The 24,042-nt window shown below is 38.8% G+C and overlaps 2 protein-coding genes across 20 annotated transcripts in view; both read right to left on the minus strand.

Moving 5' to 3' along the window:
- The window catches only part of LRCH3 (leucine rich repeats and calponin homology domain containing 3), a 69,114-nt gene extending 57,566 nt beyond the window's left edge, over positions 1-11,548 (minus strand). For 5 of the 19 annotated variants that reach the window (XM_026855330.1, XM_026855327.1, XM_026855317.1 and 2 more), the window contains exon 1: positions 11,239-11,545. In XM_026855330.1, the coding sequence (XP_026711131.1) occupies positions 11,239-11,476 (238 nt within the window). In that variant the 5' untranslated portion in view covers positions 11,477-11,545. Of the gene's footprint in view, positions 1-11,238 lie in introns of all 19 variants that reach the window. The other 14 variants (XM_026855322.1, XM_026855328.1, XM_026855313.1 and 11 more) reach the window with 5 other exon arrangements.
- Positions 11,549-12,967: 1,419 nt separating this feature from the next.
- FYTTD1 (forty-two-three domain containing 1) lies at positions 12,968-23,776 on the minus strand. Its single transcript, XM_026855331.1, has 8 exons — positions 23,461-23,776; positions 20,360-20,505; positions 19,480-19,592; positions 18,591-18,687; positions 17,504-17,565; positions 16,571-16,645; positions 15,623-15,749; positions 12,968-14,564 (listed from the first exon to the last, which is right to left on the minus strand). The coding sequence occupies exons 1-8, from the start codon at positions 23,759-23,761 to the stop codon at positions 14,469-14,471; spliced, it is 1,017 nt and encodes a 338-aa protein (XP_026711132.1). The 5' UTR covers positions 23,762-23,776; the 3' UTR covers positions 12,968-14,468.
- Between the last annotated feature and the right edge of the window lie 266 nt (positions 23,777-24,042).

The following is a 24,042-nucleotide window of genomic DNA, read 5'->3' on the forward strand; positions in this document are numbered from 1 at the left end:
ACAGCAGTACACAGAAGTCTCTTACCTGATCCCTAACAGCAATTTGAATAGAATGCCAATGGTGCAGAAAAAGTTAAACTCAAGAAAAACATGAAGCATGTTAATTTCATAAGGAATGGAGATTTCTGTCATGGAAAGCCATGTTCAGAGATTTATTTTATTAGTATTTTAATACTTTGGTCTAGATGATATTCTATGAACTGGAAGAGATTCTTGCATTAAGGAACAAAAATGCTCATTTTGTAAAAAGCAAGAACAGCAATCAAGCTTTGCAACCTGTAATACAGTACTGTCATCGTATTTTTAATATCTGAAAGAATAAATTTTCAGAAAACATGGTATGTAGAGGTGTTTATAGCCACAAAAGTATCCTCAAAAACAAAATATAAGTATCAGATCCAGGATACAAGTAGTTTGTACCACACTCTATTCAGACTTATCATTTTTCATATTTATTCAACATGATCACAACCATTTGCACGCTTGAACTTGTGATGAAGGTAATGACATGGAAAAACGACTAAAAGTTAAAAACCCACAGCATATCATAATCAATAAAGTTCTCAAAATAATTACAATACAGGTGTGGTTTTGAAACCCTTCACATTCTTGATAGCTTAAAGTATAGCCCTGGGAAAAAGTTAATTCTTCCAATTATACAAGCCAAGTCAGAGAGAAACTATAGCTTTATCTTCATATTCATCTTTATTGATGATCTGGACGAGGGGATTGAGTGCACCCTCAGTAAGTTTGCAGACAACACCAAGTTGGGCGGGAGTGTTGATCTGCAGAGAGACCTGGACAGGCTGGAGCGATGGGCTGAGGCCAACTGGAGGAGTTTCAATAAGGCTAAATTCCGGGTGATGCACTTGGGCCACAACAACCCCCAGCAGCGCTACAGGCTTGGGGAGGAGTGGCTGGAGAGCTGCCAGTCGGAGAGGGACCTGGGGGTGTTGACTGACAGCCGGCTGAACAGGAGCCAGCAGTGTGCTCAGGTGGCCAAGAAGGCCAATGGCATCCTGGCTTGTGTCAGCACTAGTGTGGCCAGCAGGGACAGGGAAGGGATCTTACCCCTGTACTCGGCACTGGTGAGGTCGCACCTCGATTCCTGTGTTCCGTTTTGGGCCCCTCACTACAAAAAGGACATTGAATGACTCGAGCGTGTCCACAGAAGGGCAATGAAGCTGGTGCAGGGTCTGGAACACGTGTCCTGTGAGGAGCGGCTGAGGGAACTGGGATTGTTTAGTCTGGAGAAGAGGAGGCTGAGGGGAGACCTCATCACCCTCTACAGCTACCTGAAAGGAGGGGTGCAGAGAGCTGGGTTTAAGCCTCTTTAGAGCCTAGTAGAAAGTGACAGGACAAGAGGGAATGGCCTCAAGTTGCACCAGAGAAAGTTCAGACTAGATATTAGGAAGCATTTCTTTACAGAACGGGTTGTTAGGTGTTGGAATGGGCTGCCCAGGGAGGTGGTGGAGTCCCCATCCCTGGAGGTGTTCAAGAGCAGGGTCGATTTAGAGCTTAAGGATATGCTGTAGGTGGGAACTGTGCTAGGTGAACAGCTGGACTAGATGATCTCCAGGGTCCTTTCCAACCTAGATAATTCTGTGATATTAAGGGTTTTTTTGTTTTGGGTTTTGTTTTTTTTAGAAGTTTGTTTGTTTGTTTTTAAATAATTAATACTCCTAAAAGTATATTTCTGGTAGTATAAATAAATCCTCAGTTAAACAGTAGCAGATTGTAAAAATAATGTTTTTGAATAGAAAACTAGGTTCCTCCTTACTCTACGTGAAGAGGGAATAAAACTCACACTCAACACCCTTTATTAACATTCACCATATCAATTAGCCAAGAGAAAGAAGGATGTAATACTTCAGGAAGATTTTAAATAGTTGTTGTGCATTTGGGCACTAACAGAACAAACCAAAATCTTCTACCTCTTATTTCAAATTACAAATTAATGCTCTTTTCCCCTCAGGGAAAATTAAAAACCAGACGGGATAAAAAACTGTGAATGAGTATCTTAAAAAAAAAAAAAGTTAAGTTGATCACAGTAAGGAATTTGCAGTTAAATATTGTCTCATGACAAATGATATGACAGCACCTTTAAATTGAAAATTCATTTCGGAAAACTGATCTTAAAAAATGCTTTCAGTGCGAACAGGACTACAGGGCAGATTGAACAGTATCAATTACGGGGGGCATAGGGGGGTAGTATTCGCCATGAAAATTTCCTTCACCATGCTCAGAATGAAAAGTTAACATTTAATCACCATCAAAGGGTATCAACAATGAAGCCTTCCTTCTTATACTGTAACTTTTAAGGGTAATTAAAACAATCTCCTGACCCACAGGCCTCCCTGAATGATGGGACATGACTAATATGACAGCAGAACAGAGCCATGCAATATAGAATACTTGACTCTTCTGCAGCACATTTACAGCTCAAATGATAACTGCTGTTTTAGCATAGATGGGTTCCACAGATAAATTTTTACCCTGCTAAGCACAAATCTACCCACCCCTTGGCACTCCAGCAGAATAAAAGGAAGCAGCACATATTTTATGGCTCATGACCACATTCAGTTGTGGTCCTCTACAAAAACATTTATTCCATAGCTGAGCTTGGAGTCAATGTAATGACAAGCACCTGATCATCCTGCTATTATTGTGCTCAGTGACTCTCTTACTATTAGAGAGCAGCATGTATGACACCAACTCAAAGACCAGTAAAAGCCTTGGTCTATGACTGAACTAAATGGTAATACATATGGCCGTAAATAATGGCAATAATGAACTAAGGAGGTTTAAATTACTACTTGTCTCATCAGCACCTTAAAATTAATGTTCTCCTTGGATTTAAAAGTAATTTTCTACCAAATGTTAAGATACTGATTATTATTCTTTTTATCATGCTAACAACTGGGATGAGAAGACTGGAGCTGGCAATGAGAGAGGCATTTGAGACAGAGGGCAAGATTAACAAGGAAAGAAGAAAAGGTTAAAATATGGAAACTGGGATGAAGAAGATGAAGAAAAAAATGGGGAGCAGAGGAGACAACTGAAATAACATCATATTGGTGGGGACATGTGACACAAACACACTGAGGAACCCCAACTTGGTAGAGCACAATCCCCTCCGGTACACCAAGTAGAGAACCCAAGAACTGCACATCCCATCACTCCTCTGCTCTCATATATCTTTACAACTCAGAGGCATAGCATCCCACTCTACAGACAAGTCCCAGGGAACAACAACCCTCAGCTACTTTATTGGCTCAGGTAAGAGAGCACTGATGGACGTAAAGGTTTGAACTGTGCTCACGAGTCACATGGGTGTCAGCATGATTCCAATTAACTGAATCTAGAAATTCAGCCTGAATTTAGGATTCAGCATTAGGAGAAAAAGGCACTGATATTTTGTACAGAGAAAACACAGTTTAAAAACTTATGTAACACTGCTAAATCAAGCATATAGTCTATAATCCAAGATGCATGCGTAACTTTAATTGCTCATTTCCTGTGCATATCTACTGTCCACAGATCTTTAATTAACAACCACATACCACTTTTCATTCTTCTTCAAGATTTTTCTGTTCAAGCAGATTTCTTCAGACAAGATGAAATTCCTGTGAGAATCAGGACTGATCACAGTAACAGTCTCTTGCAAGAGACTGTTGTTGAAGAAACATTAGAGAAAAAGCAGTGAATTACAGGAAGAAAAAAGGACGGCTAACCCAAAAGCTGGAAAACGTTGCTTTGGAAAAATAGATTGCATCCTGTCAGTGCCATATATTTGCTTCATAATACTAATCAAATCTTCTAAACTCATTTTTCCAAAGGTTGTAACTAATCACATATTTCCATTTTTTCTAGATTTTGGGCTTGATTTCCAGTACTGCTGAGGAGTCATCAATGCACCTGAAGTTATTAAGAACTGCATTTAAAAAAAAAAAAAAATTAACCTGTAACAGTTTGGTTGCCTAAAAGTTCAGGCATTATGTGTTTTGAATTTGGTACCCCAAATCAGCACATGCTTTCGAATTTTGTGCGATTCCAAGCTTTGTATATATAAAATGCAGTAACATTACCTTGCTTCACTTCACAGAGATTACATGAAAAATAGTATTTGAAACTTTTTCAATAGTAGGGAGCACTACCCAAAAGCCCAAGGCAACAATAACACATTTCTGTATTCAGAGCTAAGTTTCAACCATAAGCAGAATAAAGAGATCAAAATTCACATGGGTCATTGAACAATGCTGGGAGGGAATTGAATAGGTGCATTCTAATCCTACTGCCCTCTGCACAGAGCAGATTATGGTTAAAACCAAATGTTCCAGCGGCCAACACCTGGGCTGCGTGGCAAGTTGGATTTTTAAGGCATATCCTCATTTTGGAGTGTTTGAAATACATTTAGAGAAGACTATGACTGTAAATTTACTTTCAAATCAGTAGTATTACCAGCTAGAAAAGAATAAAGACTCTCCTCGCTCTAAAAAGACTTCTGGATTCTGTCAGTGAAAGCAGGGGTTTGTACTGGAGAATCATAAGTGAAGCTGAAGTAAAGGACTATCAGGACAGTTCTGGGTACTTCCAAATGAAAAAGCAAGCCCTCCTCCTGCATATATACAGAAGTACTAACTTATGCAAAACAATCCTATAAAGAAAAGACCACAATGTGTTACCCTTTGCATCTTCTCTAAATATCTATAATTCAGAGAACTAAAGCAATGCACTGATGAAGTCTAACTGCCAAGACACTTTTAACATGAATGGGTTTTCACCCCTCCCCTCTTGAAAGCGGGACATAACAGATAGAAAAGAAAGCACACTGCATAGCCCATGACTTTAGCTAAATACACAACTGCAATTCATTCAAGCTGTTTGGCTAACATCGGAAACTATCAGATCCAAGCCTGATTAGTTATTACAGACTGAAGAACCCTTGAATTGAGTTATGGCCTTTTTGTTAGCTACCATGTAATTTTATTTTTAACACATGCTATGTAATTTGCAGTGTTTGTTCTAACTAATTCTTTACTGCTGGTTCTTCTACTAATTATGTCTACTGCATTCTAAAGCTAAACCTAAACCATCAGTTTAAAATTACTTGCATAAAATAATGTATTTTGCCAAATGAAAACATGAGATCCAAATCTGTCAGCAGTAAAGTTTCATTGAATGTAATTCAGCTCTATAAGCCACGCTCTGAAAGAAAAAAATTCCTAGGCTCACCAACTCAAAGGCTAGCACATTGTTTTACAGAAAATAATTAGCAAATTTACAATAGGTCAGTGGCAAAAGGTTACAAAATAGACTTAAGATGTGATTTCTCAATTGATGCAAGTCAATTTAAGCTTACCTATCTGCCAAAACAGACCCTCTCATTCTCATCACCCCATACAGTCTTTCTAACCTTGCTGTTTGCTGGCACACATACATGTGAAAACATAGCAAGCAGTCCAAGGAGTTTTCAGCCAGGTAAGTATGAAGCAGCTTGCTGGAAGGCAGTATGATTGATGGTGTTGACTGTGCAGCAGGAGATGAAGACAGAACTTCCTCTTTTGGCATCACCAGCATATAGAACTTGGATCACATTAGGCTGTGTATTTATGACCAACTTCAGAGAGTACTTAACCAATATATAACCAATAATACAGCCAAAGGAGAAGAGGGCTGGAAACACCATGAGAGAAACAAACACATTTCCTTTTTTCCAGAACTCTAATCTGTCCTTCATGTGACTGCAGGACTCAATATATTCACCTATCAATCCCTCTCATTTTTTTTACATAGTTACAATTATCTCAAAAAATATAACTAAGAGTATATGCAGACTAGACAACATTAACCAAAAAAAAAAAAAAAGTCTGATCATGATGGAGGCAGGAAAATGGAAGACGACTAGGGAAGTAACTAGAAACACATGCAGTCCTAAACACCACTTCGAAAAGTTTACTGGTAGTAAAAGTTTCATTGTGGGACTTTTGTTTTGTTTAAAAGTTCAACTCACTAAACAAAAGCATTCTGAATGTCACACAGTACTTTTATTGCAACAAGGCTTAGAAACGACAAGCTCAGGCTCCACTTTCCCAGTTGCTATAAAACATTAGGCAAAAAGACTGCCTGTGTGCCAGGAACCTTTGCACATTACTGCAGGCCTCAGATCTCCATCAAAAACCAACACAACACATTGCACAAAAACAAACTATAAATTACAACAGTCTACTGCACTCCATACTTTGAGTGTAACAAAAAGTGAAAACTGACTTCAATTTACCAAAGCACCACTCTCAGATAATTCCATTAGTCTAGATTAAGAATTGTCAGTATTTATGCATAGAACACATGAGATCAAGACTTTCTACATATATAAGAAGAAACATAACAAGAAAGAAAACAAGAGGGAGCTATAGTCAAATTATAAAGGGACTGACACAAACAGGAGGTAAGACAAAAAAATGGAACTGAATGGAACAAGCTAGATTGCCATCTAAAATTTGGAGAAAGATTGTCATCCTCCCTCCGTCTCACCCCTACAGCTACAAGAACCTTTGGACATTGTATTTCTGCTTGGGTTTTGGTAAGGCTAGAGGCAAGTACCCAAATCTCAGCACAAGCCTCTGAACTACCCTAATGAAATGTTAGGTTTTGATTTTTAATGTTGAAGCTTTAGAGATCTAAGTACCAACACTGTCAACTCTCCTGAAAAATAGTCTGTGCCTTGAACAAAGAACAATCCCATTTCCTTCCAAGTTATCTTAAAGATCATAATAAAATTAAATTCAAGACACAGTAACCCAAAGAGGTTTGGGTTTTTATTTTTTTCAAACAATTATTTAATTTTAGGCTTGTTTGGATTCTGTTGTTGTGGCTTTAAGAATGAAGACTTGGGAAATATGGCCACTGCTGTATGAGCCATACTGTACTTCTCAAGCTGTTTTACATTTCATCAGGTAATATCAACTAAATTTCTGGCAGGAAGAAAAATACCGATGAGACCTCTTACTGCAGAAGACTTACATAGTCACTGTAATCCTTCTAAATCCATGTAAGCACTTAGTATATAGACGTTATTGATGCTATGGTCAGATTTTACCATTTCTATGGAGAACTGCTAAGAACAAAACTATAGATACACCTTACCGGCAAAATCATTCAAAAGGTAGTAGCAGATAATTTTTTTTCATCCTTTTCAGAATCTTGCTATCCTTTTTCACTATTAATATATTCCAGAAACAAAACATAGTAATGCTGCATGTAATTATCTTACTAGTTGATTTCCATGTAACAGCCATTTCTTACACTGCATAAACTCACATATTCCCATCTTCTCCTTTAAAAGTGGAGACAGTGAGCGGTTTAGGTAATTACAGCTGTCACGGAGAATTTGATAAATAACTTTTCTGCTCAATGTATGCTTTAGGCCACTGGGAAAGCTGTCAAATAATGACATCAGAGTCTACATTAACACTGGCAAAATGCAACGGTGCTTCCTTTCATATTTAACTAGATGTTTTATAGCCCTTCCTTTTCCTATTCCCTAGTCGACAAAAAGAGTGCAATGAACAAATGGGTCATAATTCAACCCAGATAAAATGGGGATAGATAATGCAGGTTAAACGAAAGAGTAGGAAAGAAAATGAGAATCACATCCTCGCTTTGTTAATGAAGAAGCTTGCTCATTCTTCATCAATGAACTTTTTAAGTTTGAGTCACTTCCTAAAATTCCAATTAAGTTGTAAGGGATGAGCAAAAAGAACAGCTGCTTTGCCCTCTTTCAGTATCTAAATTATTATTACACTGCATTTCTTGTACATGAGCCACCCCACATGTACAAAAACGTTAGATGAGATTACTGCATCACTCACTGTGGGGAGTTACGTTCCCCATTCCAAAGCTCTCAAACACCAACTGTTCCACCTTCAATTTGACTTTTTATTACGTGATCTTAATTCCAGTCAAAGCACAAAACAACCAGAAACTCACCATTACTTCAATGCCTGAAGTCACCTGCTCAGTTTTGAGAACAAACCTCAAGCACTGGTCTTGGTTTAAAAAGCTGCTTGTTGGTCATCATCATCATCAGAAAGACAGCAGTGCCCAGAAGTAGCTGAGGCTCTGACAACACTAGAGAACTCACTTTCCAGTGAAATGTTTCATGACTTGAGGCAAATGATTAACAAGGAACTTCATTTCTCCACGGACACCTAACAGAAATATATTAACTTCCAGAATAAAAATGCAGCAAGCCCGATCTGATCATACGTTTTAGTTTTAGGTGGTCCAGTGAGGAGCATGGAGTTAGACTCAACGATCCTTACAGGTCCCTTCCAACTAGAGATATTCTGTGATCTGTTTATCAAATATTTTTCCAAAGTTAAGTTACACCTGCCAGAAACTCAGCTCTGATGATTATCTAGTGAGTAGTTAAGAACAGTACTTAAAAGATATTGCAGCTTGAGCACCAGGGTTAATATTACTGTCAACTCTGAACCCCTAAAAGATCCAAAGAAATGTCATCTTCCTATTAACGTTTGAAAATGTGCCTTATGGCTGACATCTACTAAAGGGATTCTCCCCTCACCCACTATCAACCTCAGAGCACCCTTGATCAAGCATCTAATCTCTAACGCCCTGGTTCCTTCTGACCCGCTTTGCTGGTTCATCTACATTAACAACAGCTTTTAGGCAAGGCCAGTGATTCTGTTAAGGCTTAAGGCTATGCTAGATGCTGGTTTTCTAGCAGTGTAGTTACATTAATGAGGGATGTGATTCATTCCCACCTCTTTAGAATTGATGCAGTTAGTGACATGCAATTACTTTTATTACTGCAAGAACGGGAATGAGCTATACCAGTATAACATGATCCACACTAGAGAGGTGTCTGTCACATGAAAAGGAGTAAGATATGTATATACATTATTTTGTCATCAGTTTTATACTTTGGAAGTAATTCCAATGATTTTTATGGAACTCCACAAACACAGTACAGCATGGAGAAAGGCACTCAGAGGCTACAGTCTAGGAGGTTATTTAACGTGTTTATTTTAAGTGTGTATAACACCTAACACACATATACATTATACCATATTATTTGTGGCTACTCCCATACAAAAGAATTGGATCTTTCACAAGAAAGAAATTAATGTGGGGAAAGAAGTTGATTAAATTTGTAGTTGAGCACTCAACTGAAAACTGGGGGTCAGAAACACTTGAGTAGATTTTTCTACACTGCCCAGCCTTATTCAAAACAAAAAAGCCATAGAACAGACCACGCTAAAAAAAGATTAAGTTATTCACAGCAGGCTTCAAAACAGAGAATTTAAACAGAATGTGTCGTCCCCCACCCTCTCCAATAAGCATTGCTTCTTACAACTTAAGAACAGTTGTAGCTTTTTTCTAAGGTTCATTGTGATGATAAATGCACAAAAGTGTAGGGTATGCACTGCCGCTTATTAGCATTTAATGCTTCTTGAACAACTACAATGCAAATATTCATCACAATAGATGGGGACCTTGGCGGAAACAAGAATTCCCACAAATTGTTTAAAAGTACAGTAAATGAATAGTATTATAAACAAAAAGCCCAAATCTCTCCCAAATGTGTATGCTGCATTTGCTCACAGATTAGCCCACTACATATTCATTGTGTGACCACATTTGTAGAAAATCCTTCGAACAAAAAAATTTTATACCCTAACAAGAAGTGTTTTCTATTAATAGATGTGTTCAAGTCAAATCACAGTTGTCTCAAGATGATTTTGTTGGGTGGGGGTTTTCTGTATTTTTTTGTATTAGTGACAGATTTTTGCATAAATAGGATGTTACAAGACAGAGTATGAAGTCAGACAATTTTAAAGCAGGGTCCATTTTGAATTACTTAACTGACAACTAACACTAACAAACATGGTAACTTTCAAGAAGTGATGTTTAGAGTTTATTTCTAAGCTACAACACAGCACAAAACAGCAGAAAATCTAAGTGACTGCATAGGAAGTAATCAAAGTTACAAACAAATAGCATGCTGACACCATTTAAAAATACTTTTACTTCACTTATACAAGTAGACAATCAAAATAAACATACTTTATATAATACATTAAAAAAATTTCTACATCCTGCACAAACTCTCATTTCCCAAGTCTCACCTCTCTATTCAATACAGCAATATGTAAACATACTCCACAAATGCTTATGATCAAGGTGCTTAGTATGAATTTTTAGTCTACTCCTATGAATACATTTGAGGAGCAGTAGGAAAAAACAGCCCTATTACTGTACATTGTAAAGTATTTCTTAAAAATCCTTAATATTTTCATAGGTATAGCAGAGGAGAAAAGGGACATGTTTCTGTTCACTGTACCTTTCATATCTTGCTTACAGCTTTCAGAAATGACAATAACAGAAGCATAAGAGCACAAGAAACAGTTGTCTTTAGCATATGCACACCTGACAGCCCTTCTTGGAAAGTTTGTTTCTCCTGTCAACAGCACAAGATAAGCGATGACAAGGGCGTGTAAATATGTATATACACACACTCACATATACATACATCAGACCAAGAACATGTCTGGCTAAAACCACATCAGTAAGTGGCAGTACTGAGAAAAACCTCATAACTCTTTTTAAAGCAGCCTCCAATAAGGGAAACACCTCTAGCGTGAAGATGACAAAGAAAAACACTCAACAAATGGAGAGATCTCATCGGCCAGACCCACGACGGGCAGAGGAAGGAGGAGTACCCTGCAACTTCTCCATCCTGCCTCAGTCGGAGAGGAAGGGCGGAGAGCGAAGGGAGGGGGCGAAAGCGTGAAGGAGAAACGGCCCAAGAGGAGAAATATGCCAAGCATCGCCTCCGGTGAGAAGTCTTCCTCTACACCCGCACATACACTTTTCAAGAGAAATGGCGGGGAGGGGAGGGAACAACAACATCCTCTGTGGAAATTTCTCCTCCTTATGCACCCAGCTTTAATTTACTGAAGAGACAGCAAATTGATAACCTCATCCTCACTCGTAGCGAAGGGCTGGCTGTCCTCCCTCCCACCCCCAATGCTCCCTGAGGGGGCGGGGAAGACAGCCAGGCCCCCTCAAGCCCTCTCTGATGGGGGGCCGCCAGACCCCACCACACCGGCTGCCCCCAGCCCTGAGGCGCTTGCGAGAGCAGGGTAAGGCGTTTTCCCTAATCCCCTTCCCCGCTGTCTCGCCTCCCCCTCTCCTCAACGCCGCGTCCCTCACCGGCCTGGGTGGTGTCGCTGAGGTCGTGGTTGGCGGCGCTGGCCCGGGGGTAGTCGCGGAGCTTCCTGCCGCTCAAACTGAGGGTACCGCTGGCCGCCGCTTCTTCTAAGGCTCGGTCCAAGGAGCGGCTCCACGAACCCGGACCTGAGGGGCCAGGTGGCGGAGAACAAGCCGCCGCGTTCCCCGCCGGCATCACGGCAGAGCCGCCCTCCGGCGCCGCCAGCACCGCGGCCGCCATTTCCCCCCGCCGCAGCCCGCCGCCGCCGCTGCTCGGGCTTCGCGCGCCACTGCGCAGGCGCGGGGCAGCCCCGGGACCGGCAGGGAGGGCGCATGCGCTGGCCTTGACAGCCCGCGGAGTGCGCATGCGCACCAGTGCCCGCCCGCAGGGGCAGGGACAGCGCATAGCACTCCGTAGGAATAACCTGAAATGTCCTCTTTTCAGGGTTTTTTCCACCCGCCTGGGGTAATCTGGCTTTTGGGTGAGTCTTCTGACCCATTCCAGCAGCCAGCCAAGGAGAGATCACACGTATCTGAACTAGGCGGGCAAAGTACCAGCTGCTTCACGTTTTTTTCCTTGATGTCATCAATCCTTCAAAGATCACACTCTGCAATATCTGAATAAATGCCAGTCTTGCTCTGGGAAAGCACTGATCAGCTGTTTATGCTGGAACTGTTGCATGTCCGAATACTGCCCGAAGCTGGCAACCATACAGACTTGAGCTGGTAACGAAGAACAAAGACTGTAGATACTCAGGTGCTGAGCCATCCACCATGCTCAACACCTTATCAAATACATTTACAGGTAGTATTTTTTTCCTGCACCACCAATTAACATCAGCACTTCCACTGTTTATGCAAGCCTCCTGCCAGCATCACACTAGAAAAAACAACCATGGTCGTTTATCAGGGTGCTCACGCTGATCCTGTAATACAAGGTTTAGATTACAGTGACCTCACTAGCAAGACACCAAACAACTAAATTAAGATGGTGCCACTGAAAAACACATTAATATCTGACACATTTAAATGCAAGTGAGCTTATACAGTGCTACTCCAAGAAGTACTTAATTTCCAGGATATTAAGCTGGGCAATGAATGCAAGCCCTCTTTAAATTAGGCTACTTTTTGGTATATTCTTCAGAAAGTTTAGTAAGAATTTAATCATTAAGAACCTCTTGAAGGATATCTGAAAATTCACATAACCAATACATTGCCCAGGTGCTTATAACAGGAACAAGACAGTATGAAACCTGTAACTTTTTATTTAAAAAAAAATTAACAGCTTCAGAATAGATCAAATGTAGTAACTTCTCCAAAAATACCAAAAGGTACAGTGTAAAGCATCTTCTCATTAAATACAAACTAGCATTTTTTGATGCATTGCATCAATGTTTTGCATCTATGTTGATGCAAAAGAATTTTTTTGTTGCATCCTGGCACATGGAAAATGTATACACTGAAACAGGATGACTGACCACACTTTCCCTACTCAAATTCTAACAGTGGGACATATTTTTTTTAAAAAATTTCCTACTAGTAATTAAGAAAAAAAACCCTTAACACCATTAAGTTTAGTTTGCTTCTGCTAAGGTATACTATTCAACATTAAAAATAAGGGTTTAAGTACTATATAGCATCAGGATGCATTCTGACTTTAAAACTGCTATACAAACAAAAGAACTTCTTTTGATAACCTCAAAGTCAATAACCTCAAAGTCAAATGCTTTTCAATGTTGAAGTTCCTGGTAAATGCTATTTAACTCAGAATTTGAGATAAAAATGCAAGGAAACCAACTCTGTAAAAAGTCAAATGTAAACTCTTCAAGAACAATAAAAGGAATTAAACCCACTTCAAACACCATAAACATTTCTGGATGCAGCAAGCCAATCATTCTTTTACCTGACTGTACCTAAATCTCATTGCTATAGAACAGTGTTAAGTTCACCAGTTCCTGGTCTGGAAGTGATTCTGAACAGGTGCCTCATTTTTAGGGATCATATAAATTCAGACTGAGGATGCCGCATTTGTTATCATCCTTCACATTCTGATGCACAAAGCTAAGCTTAAAGTAAATGACTGCATGCTCCTGCTTAATGCCTTACACACGCTGGCAAACTAAGGGCTTTCTTCCAGCAATGTTCCCCAGTTTCAGACAATTTTAAGATGTCTGGCCTCTTCTGATCAGCTTCACATCTTACCTCTCTTTGGTATATACAAACAAATGCCATTAGATTGCTTGCCTCTGGCTATTTGTAAGAGTCAGAGAAAACCCTCTTGGGGCAAGGTATGCAAGATGAGAATCCTGTGTCTGAGAGGGTAAGGAACTCTACCATACCACTGACTTTCTTGTGAACTGATGTATTTATTCCTAAGAAATTATTCAAAAATGTGAAGTTATTGCATTAAGTTTGCAAAAAAAAAAAAGTACAAAAAAAAATAGAAAGCAAAAGTTTAAGAAAAAATAGGAGACAGACATACTCCATTTACAGAGGAGAATGATGGAACTCAAGATATTTGCAATATAAATTACTCTTATACTGCCTATGCTATGCAGTATTTCTCCAATATAATCTGGACCACTTTTAAGGATAAGAGTAGAATAGTCTCCATCCCATTTATGTATTTTGGGTCTCAGCTAACAGCTTTATTTGTGAAAGTGAGGATGAAAAACATTTAGTTTTCAAGAAAGGAAAAAAACTGAACTTTGAAAGCACAAAGAAGTACAACCAATGCTCCCATGAAAAATGTTGCTACATCACCACCGAAGTATTCATGGACTGAGGCTCTGTGCCAAACTGCAGTCCAAATTGAAGTTGATAGGCTGTCCTTAAAAAACCCTAAAATGGGGTTTGTAATGAAATACAGAACCTTTACCATAACAGAGGGTCAAAGAAAAGATACTGAGCACTCCTAAACAACAAAAAGAAGCCTTTTAAAATTCTTGTGTTTTGGTTGCAAGATAAACCAAAATCAGTTTGTCATCAGCTGGGCAACAGAATCTTTTCCAACCAGGTGATGGTGCCACTCCAGTGGATCAGTTTCCCCACTTTCCCCCCCTCAGGGCATCATGTCTTTTACCATTCAAAGTAAAAGTAATAAAGATAGATAGCTCTGCCATCATCTTAGCAAGAAGTCTGGAGAATTTCAGTGACGTATGCTGTATTCTTCTGTCCACTTTTATTTCAGTTTCTTCAGTAGGTGGGATCAGTGTTCAAGTCCATCTGTCAGGTTAGCCCACTGTTACAAAACGGCTTCCTTTGTTCTGAGACAGCGCTGTTCTTTGTTCCTTCAAGATCCCAAAACGTTCATTCAATGTCATCCCTGTCTGAAAAATAATTTCACCACAAATGTAAAAAGACGTTAGGTTAATTTAATCAAAGTAATAGAGACAAGAATAATTTTTTCCTCATTCTGTATCATTGCTTGACTTCTTACTTGCATCACTTAAAGAAAAAAGGAAGTTTATTTCATCACTTCTCACACCATTTAAAAATCAGATTGGACTATACATCAAGAGCTAGCATTTCTCAGAATTCATTAAGATGGTACACAATGTCAAGACAGAAAGTCTACTCAAAATATGGCAAGTTAAAGTGAGTACAGACAGACTGAAAAAAGGGAACTTTCACTACACTCATTTCCCTACACAGATTCTATGCAACTTCAACAAATGCAGCATTTTAACTGTGTTAATGCAGGTTACTTTCCAGTCCATTCAGTTAAGGTAGTAGACTGAAGTCCAAAAGCTCAATTAATTTTACAATATAGTAGTAGACTATTTTTGGCATACTGCTTATTCATGGAAGGAACAAATCCCAACCAACACACTGATCCCATGTAACTTTCTACAGCTGGCACAGCATCTAACTCTGTCATCTGGCAAGAATTACTTCAATGACAGCACTAAGATTCCTGCACCCCATTGTCTGTCTTCATAAAACTCGTGAAAAAAAATCGCTCATCTTTCAAGCCTTTACATCATCACATTTGATTCGTTTTCTCTTAGATGCATAGCAAAAGTTGCCTTATACATTCAACTCCGAGTTCCATGCAGGTTACACAACTGAAAGAAGCTTATCCCTGAATTACGCACAGTTGCTGATTCAAGCACAGCCAGAACACCAGGAGGCTTTAGAAATATTCAACATTTTAAATCATATTTAAAGCATGTGGGCATGCAACACATGAACTAGTGGAACAGGAAGAGTGAGTTTAGTTACTTGCTTTAAGTTACATAGCAAGTTAGTGGAAGAACTGGAAGTGTAAACAAGTCACTAGTTCCCTCTTTCTGTCACTAGTGAGTCTAGGAGGAAAGTGCCTGGCTCACTGACTTTTGTCTGTCTTGAAACTATTTCCACAGTTAAGGAAAGAAACTGCATTTACCTGTTTTCCAACACTATTAATATCAAATTGCAATGGAACCCCTTTGGGAATCTTCTTCTCTTCAGATTGGTCCCTCTTCATCAGAAATGGTGGCACAGGAGTACGAGTTAATCGTAATTTCTGGGAACTGTGAAAGAAGAATGTTAGAGAGGACACAGTGAATACATGTTTTATGCAATAAAGCCTTAATGCTGATAGAGGTATGAATTTTTCATCAAGCCATTTGATCAGGCTGGTTGAATAACTGGAGGGCACAAATTCAAGAAGGTAGAAGTCAGGCAGAACTATAAAAAGGTACCATTTGTTATTGTTATCAGACAGCAAGTGTCCTGACAGGAAGCTATCTTATCTTTTATCTCTCAATCCTACTGACAAATTGATAATTTGCAGTCAATTATTCCCATAAATACAAAAAATAAAAATAGGTACAGTCTTCCTTACAAGTAAAAACGCTACTAATGAAAAAAACTACTCAAGAAAATTTCAAAATAAAACACCTCTTGAAACAACAGTACCATCAACCTCCCAAAGACAAATACAGCAATGCTTTCTTTAAGCACAACTCTAGCGGTATCTTTATGAATCAGGGAGGAACTATTACCATCGCTCATCAACTAGATGCTCATTCACTTTCATTCAGATAAGGGAGGAAAAGAGCTGCAGCACTGTCTGACTTGGAAGAGGCAAAGTGGAAATCTACCAGCCCACCGCTCTTCAACTCTGTACACCACATGAGGCTACTAACTGGGAGATGCCTTGTGAAATCCGGCTGTAATATTATGCAAACAAAGCTCAGAAACACTCAGGAAGAGGTCACATTTAAAAGTCTTCACAAGAGGCTGTGACCCTGAGGTCACCCAAAATACTGTTGCAAGGAACTTGTTAAATGGCTCAGAACAGCAATTCCAGTTATGTTAAAAACATTTCAGAGGTTTTTTGAAGACTCACATTGGGGTTATGATTGCTCCCGGATTATCAATGGACACAGTCAGAATCCCTCCACTTGTGGTGGAAGTTCGCCATCTAGTTTAAAAACACAGAAATAACTTCCAAAAACATAGCAGAAATTTCGGTCAGGGTATCTTTAAAAGTATGTCCAAAACACTGGTTAGTAAAGAATGTACAAGCTTTCAGAATACAGGCCAGTATGAAGACTACATGCAGTCAAACAATCTACAAGCAGTTTGGCTATTAATTCTTGTATCTTTTACATTATCTAAGCCTATTCAGGTGAGCACTAGATCACACGCTGGCAAGGTGAACCAGAACTACAGCACTGATGGAAATGTTCTCTTTATAAAAACATTTAGTTTCTTTGCCACAGATGGGGCCAAAATGGTCCTCACAGCAAATCAAAGAGACAACAGACTGCAGGTTTGTGGAATACACTGATTATTCAGCCTGTTGTGTTACCAGCAAACACATGGCAAAGAGCCTAGAGGGCACCAAATGGGAAGAATACATGGGGGGAGAGCTGAGTGTCCTCCTTGTGACCTGCCTTGTTTATTTCCAAACCACTTCATAGGCTTGTATGTATATTACATAAAATGGCAATTACATCAAGAGCTCAGGAGAACACTGACACTTGAATTTTTCTTCCAGTCTATGCAGTATTCATGAGTGGTAGAGATCAGTCTGACCCTTTGAAGCTACCACCTTCCCCCTCATTCCTGCAAGTGTCTTATGCAAACAAACTCTTCCTGGTTAAATCAGAAGACAATTTAGGAAATGACTGAGAACAGGGGGAGGATCACTGTCACTCAGTTGATATGCCTACAGGGGGAAAAAAACCCATTCAATTATCATAGCCAGGAAGCCAGAGTTAAAACAAGAATCATATGAGTAACCCAACTGTGGTTTAATTCCAAATTAAATACTTACTGACGAGTTCTCTTTACTGTCTGATTATCAAGATCATCTGTTGACTGCACTTGGGCCTGCACCTGAGAACACATTAATACAGATACCGGATGTGAAAAGTGTTTCAATTCCCACTGTAGCAGCTGGAAATAAAGAAGTTCAAAAATAGAAGTTTAAAGCTGTTTGTACACTTTGCACAAACAGGGTTGTACTTTCAGAGGGACTTTGGAGGCAACTACCTTATTACCTTTATAAGACACTGGAAAGAAATTGCTTTAAGAACATGAAACAATTTAAACAAAATTGTCAGTGACAGTAACTTAATCAATAAAGAGATAAAAGCATTCCTGAGGACCATGTCAGCAAACATACACTTTACTAAGATACACCAAAATGTTACCAGGCCAGCAAGAAAAACCTGGCTAGTTCCTAATCTGTTCTATGTTAACATACATAATATCCAGTATGCTACTAAGTCCCACTGCTGCTTTAAAGGACTTCAGTTTTGTTTTTCTTCCTCCTGATCCTGTCTGTAATTCTGCAATCCATGTGGTATGGAAGACAGCAGCTACTTAGTCACAATGATGCCAGATGTAGAATGAGGGCACAAATTAAAACCAAGAACACCACTTGTCATTCACTGAATACTCTATTCTTTTGATTTTACTCAAAATAATTAAAAAATCCTTAAGGTACTAAAATTATAACTTAAATAACTAAAATAAATAACCCCAACTAAAAAAAACCCCAAACCAAACAAAACCCATAATCAGATCCTAAAACATGTTTGTTCTATCCTTCACTTGAAGGCAACTTTTGAAAGTTGCACAGTGCTTTACAACATTTACTTTTATAAGGAAGAATGAGTACCTTGCAACTACCCTCAAACACTCTAACAAGTTCCATGCCCCCGTGATCAGTCCAGCTGCGCTGAACAGGAAGCAGGACTGAACAGATGACAGTCCTAGAAGAACCCATGCCTATTCCCAGTCCACCTGAAGTTTCTACTCAGATCTGATATTCAAAACTGATTCATTAATATCCATGTCACAGGCTAGCTCAGAATCTGTGGCACAATTTTGTTGTTGTTTTCAGTAAATTTTATTACCTTCAGACCTCTTCTAAACAGGAAAGTTGCTTGACGAGTGTCTTTCTGCTGATTTAGTTTGTTTCCAATTCTGGCAAAAGTGGACGACATGTTATTCCTGTAATATTTATTAAAATATAGTTATCAAAGGCTCCACTATGAAAGTCAGGAAAGTGACTAAGCACATCTGCAATGCTAAACATTTCAGTCGCAGTAAGCTTCTCATCTACTAGGAACAAAACACATTACTCATAAATGGAGAAATCACTTCTGTTACATAGAAGCCTAGCACTTCTACATCACAGGACAGTACGGTTATTAACTCTGCTTTTTATTTTTCTCAGTATCCTCCATCACTTTAAACACAGATGATTAGATAAAAAAAAAAAAAGGAGCAGACTTGGTATGTATAAAGTTTGTTTAGTTTCCACAAGAGTCACATAGAGAACATTTTCATCATGGAGACTAGTTAAGATGCAGTTTATAATCGCCATAACTCCAGCACAAATAAAACATGCAATAGCTTCCATGAAACTGAAGATGGCACCAGCTTCCACAACAGCATTTTATTTAGAAAGTTCACTAAACCATGGCTATCACTTCAAAGCTACTGAATTCCACATTGGCCATTTCCATATAGGCTGTTTATGATTTAAATAAAGGCAGCATACCAGGTGCTCACAAATAGAGGCACTTCCCGAGTGCTCCACATGGTAATAAATATCTGGCTTTGTATCAACGTTTGTCTCCCCACTCAGCTTCCAGATTTGCAGAACTTCAAACATACAGCAGTCGTGAGCTTATTACTACTGCTAGTACCTACTGCCTTCTCTTGGACTCAGTTCTGGTAAACAAGACTCACTATGGAAAGTTGTCTAGAAGAGTTCAGAAAGAAGATTTGGTATTTTACCTTCTGTTTAGTGGGGCAGGCCTCCTGAGGGATGGAGGTTGTTTTCTCTGCATTTCAGATTGTCTCTGCAAGTTTGTTTTCTTTTTCAAAACTGGGTAATTCCGCTGTGCATTCTTAAAAAAACCAATAAATATATATAGCATATATGTATACTGGATACACACACAAACACTTCTGTTTCCATTCACAAACTGCATATAGAATATATTTGGCTTTGACTACTTTTCACAGTCTAGTATAATTTGAAAACACCTTCTACACTTTCATGAATTCGATATTCCCTTCATTACCAGGAAAAAAAAAAAAAAAAGCAGAGCTTAGCAGTTACTTTTTGATTACTGTATCTCCCTAAACTGACAAAATGCGCTCCACACATCTTTAAAATTACCCTTCACAAATGCAAAAGCAATCCCTGTTCTCCAATACTGAATGAGATGGAGTGGACAACAATGCACTGGAGGAGTGCAAAAGAGGGAGCCTACTGATGGAGTTAAGTATTTTGCAAAAACTTCCATTTTTTGTAACAGGCACATGCTTAACACCTGCATGTCAGCTGAGTCACTGGTTTGTAACAAAGCAATGCAAAGACAAGAAACCCTAGTAAGTGAGATTTTCTTGTAAATACCTCTGTATTTGCACAGAACATACTTCAGTATGCCAGTTTTCATGACTTGCAACCCAATTAAGTGTTGAAAAACTTTCAAACCTAGTCATTAACCACCCCTCTCAAAACAAACAAGAACTCAGCTAACACAGCCCCAATTTAATAAAAGGTTATACCAGATGTCTCAATTTTATATTTCAGTAGCACTGTTCTGAAGCCATTGTGTTTCATTTTTTGATCTGTTCTCACATGAACCACTAGAATTGCATTAATTACCTTCTCGCTAAGTGGCTGTCTGTTCAGAGGACTAATTCCTTTGTGCGAACCCATTGCTTTCTTGGCTGCCAAGCCAGTTATAACTCCATAAGAACGCTTCTTCCCTGCTATCTTCTTTCTGCGTCCCAAGCGATTTTTACCATAACCTGCAACAAGCATGAAGAGTTCAACGATTCTTACCGAAAGAAAAAATTTATTGCTTTAAGATGCAGGCAACACAAGTTATATTGCTGCACACTTGAAGCCTTAGAGCAGAAGCTATCACTACATTTAAAGACGGTTTGCTTATTCAGTTAGTTTAGCAGGTCTGGCCCAAGCCCTAGCACAAAAATAATCAGCTTCTCATCTAGATTGAAATTTTGTTCTAGCTCATTGCATTAATTTCTGTTGAAAATTTATTATTGGACACGTCTACAGGAGTAACTTAAGAGTCATTTTGGCATAGAAAACTACCAAAATACTCTGAGATGGAACTATATCAATTGCTGAATAATACAAAATCAAAACAAAACCAAACCAGCTCCCAACCCATTCGGCAAACTTTAAATTACCAGTTTATATTGAAGAAAAAGAAAAAAAGCAACTTCAAAGCTTACTTATTTAGATTAGTGGCTCCCTAGACATGACTTAAGAAAAAAGAACCTAGCAATTGGCCCACAAACCATATTAAACAGTGTATGAATTACATCACATTTAAAGTGTTTTCAATTAGAAGTCTGCATGGCAGTCTGGATGAAACTGAGAACTAAAAGGAGCCTTTGAATATAAAAGGCTTGTAAGTCGGAGGTCTGTAGTATAAACATCTCAAATGTCCAGTTACAAGGGTTTGGTTAACCCTGTCTGGAGAAATTTAGCTTCATGCTAAGAATACAGACCATGCTTCAGTTTTATCCCCAAGTATCATCCCTTCTAGAACCTCAGACCACAAGATAAATTTAAGGCTAAAGAGTTGGCTCTACATCAACAGACATATCTGATTTTGACATATCTGACTTCACAGCATCAATAAAATATCTGAGCTTCTTCAAGAGACAGGAGCCATCCCATAAGGTAAGTGATTGGTCTGAACCCAACAGACAAATTGGCCATGGAGAAACTGCTATGTACCCACATTTTGTGGACAGTTAGCAAATGCTCTTCTTCTCCAATAGAAAAGCTGAGAAACAGGGTTACTTAGGCTGAAAGGGATCTCTGGATCAAACTGTGCTCAATTAAATCACAACCTCAAAGTTAGCTCAGGCTGCACAGGTTTTTGTGCAGTTGCAGTCTGTGTAGCACCAAGGACAACTTTTATTTAAATTAACAATATTCTTCTCTCTGTTTCTCCCCAAAAAAGATTAAAAGATTCCCAGTTCAAGTTCCTTGCTTATTTCCAGAGAGTTTGGCAACCACTTCTAAAACCACAAGGAACTGAATGCTGTTGATCATTTGTGGTTTCTGTAGCTGTCCACAAACAACAGGATTTGCTACTTATCAGAATAACTTCAACAGCCACAGAACAGCAATAAATCTATCGGTTATAGGCTACTAATACCTACAATGCTCAGAACAACTATTTAATGATACCTTCTGCTCAAAAAAACAATATGAAAGAGGTTTGCTTTCAATGGGAGAAAATGTGTGAAGCTGAATAGGAGAGCAGTTAAAGCTATTGACAATGTTTCAACATGTCATGAATCTGGTGATTTTGAAAAAAATATTTGCTTTTTCCTAGAACAAGGACAGGAAAGGAGGGAAGGTTCCAAGAGAGAAAAATTACTGCCAAGACAGTTGTATTTCGACTTTTACATTTGTAACTCAAGTTCCTCCTGAAATTCTGAACTCTTAATACTTGCTTCTTTTATGCCCTTCAGATCATAAACAATTGCATTTGACAACCATGGTAATAAACAGAACCCTACATGTTTGATGATCTACCACTTAAATTCACCTACACAAATATTCTTATGCTTGGGCTGACGTAAAATATTTTCCCAGACTGTCACCAATTTACTAAAGAAGCACACTGCCATGTTGGCCTGTATAAAAAGCAGAACTCCTCCGAGCCCTGAGCAACATGACATTCCACTGATCCCCCCCAGACATTTGGGTCTAAGATGCTAACAACGAGCTGCTGCTACAACAAACATTAAGCAGGACAAAGATAAAATGGGGATCACTGTGAATACACCAGGTGGATGTGCATTTAAGTGAATGCTACTAAACAAGAAATTTGCATGTATTAACTTAAGCACATAATTAGCTGGTATTGAGGTGGTAAGCTTTTTGATTAGACAGTACTTTTCTATATTTTGATTATCCAGTGCTAAAAAGGTACTTTTCAAAAATTAAATGTAAGCAAAATCAGTCTATACTTCAAGCAGGTGCTGGCCATGTACTGGACTAAAACCTGGAAATCATTCTAGAATGACTCCTGTTTATCAAAAAAACCCTGAGTTACTCAGGGAATCTACAGTAAAGCTGTTATTGTGCACTTTCCCTCTCTTCACTCCCTGCCTATATTTTTTCCCCCTTTTGAATTCCTCTGTAAAAACATCAGCTTAAGAAGGCTGACACGATACTTCCTTTGCATCCCAAGCTCTTAACAAGAAAAGCTGACTCAGACACTCTGCATTATCCATTTATATATCCCAGAGCCAGAAATACAGTCTGCAGTAACAGCTATTTTGGGGAGGCCTACTAGGAGAATTTTACCTAGCAAATATAAATATGCTGGCTCTTTTGCACAAAGCTCTGAGATCTGGCAAGGCCTCCACATTTTCGAATACACAGGCTTTGGCATAAGCATTCTTTCTATCCATCTCTGAGAAGGGACAAAGCATCAACACACTTTCCAAAATTAAAATAAATTTTTCAAAAATCAGAAACAAAGTCAATCCCTCCTTGAACCAAATAGTCCCTCAAGCACCTAAGCCAGATGTTGGGCAAACACATTAATGACTTTCTCACACTGAACCAAAACCAAACATAAACGGATCACAAAGATCTGTATTATAATTAAAACTGCATATGACACTATTTGAAAAGCAATCCATACATTAGGTTACATTTCAGCTCAGAAAAAATTACTGTGCAATACACGTTGTGTTGAGCATATACACCTTTCTGCTGTTGGATTCCCCACTTGGAGCCTGGTGTCCTGAACTGTCGAGTTCGATTCTGCTGAAGCCCTCTTTTCATTTTGGGAGAATATTGCTTTCTCTCTTCTTTCTTGTTCAGCTTAATTATATCATCTGTAAGATGAAAATAAAAAGAAAAATTTGACATATTCTGCAGACATATTCTAGTTCTAAAAAAAACCCAAAACCCTAGCTGTCTGGAGTCATGGGAAACAGATCGGTTCATCTTGCAAAGCCAGAACACACAATTTAAGGTTCTAGAAAAATTGTTGCTATAAAACATGCAGTCCTGTTAGTCTTGCAGTACTTACTTTATAGTATAATGCCCTAGGAAAAGAGAAGCAGCTGCATACATCCAGATAATTCAAGGCTTGAAAAATCATGGCATTCAGCCGACCATTAGATTTCAGATTGAATTACTCCATTAGTTTTTGTATACAATTAAAATAAAATTCCACCTCACTCCCAGACTTTACAGTTTCCAGACAAAACGTTAATTCAAACCTTATTTCTTCCATCCTAAATTACTTAAGAAAAATCACACTGAGAGAACTGTCTATCAGT

Source organism: Athene cunicularia, assembly GCF_003259725.1.
Source record: "Athene cunicularia isolate RWA chromosome 9 unlocalized genomic scaffold, athCun1 chr9_part1, whole genome shotgun sequence".
Lineage (NCBI taxonomy): Eukaryota > Metazoa > Chordata > Aves > Strigiformes > Strigidae > Athene > Athene cunicularia.

Coding starts and splice junctions, on each gene's coding strand:
- FYTTD1 (XM_026855331.1), bottom strand. CDS start 23,761: ATGTTTTATAGCAACAATTTTTCTAGAACCTTAAATTGTGTGTTCTGG. Junction 20,506..23,460: donor GGGAATCCAACAGCAGAAAG/GTGTATATGCTC, acceptor TGCTTGTTGCAG/GTTATGGTAAAAATCGCTTG. Junction 14,565..15,622: donor TTAATAGTGTTGGAAAACAG/GTAAATGCAGTT, acceptor ATTATTTTTCAG/ACAGGGATGACATTGAATGA.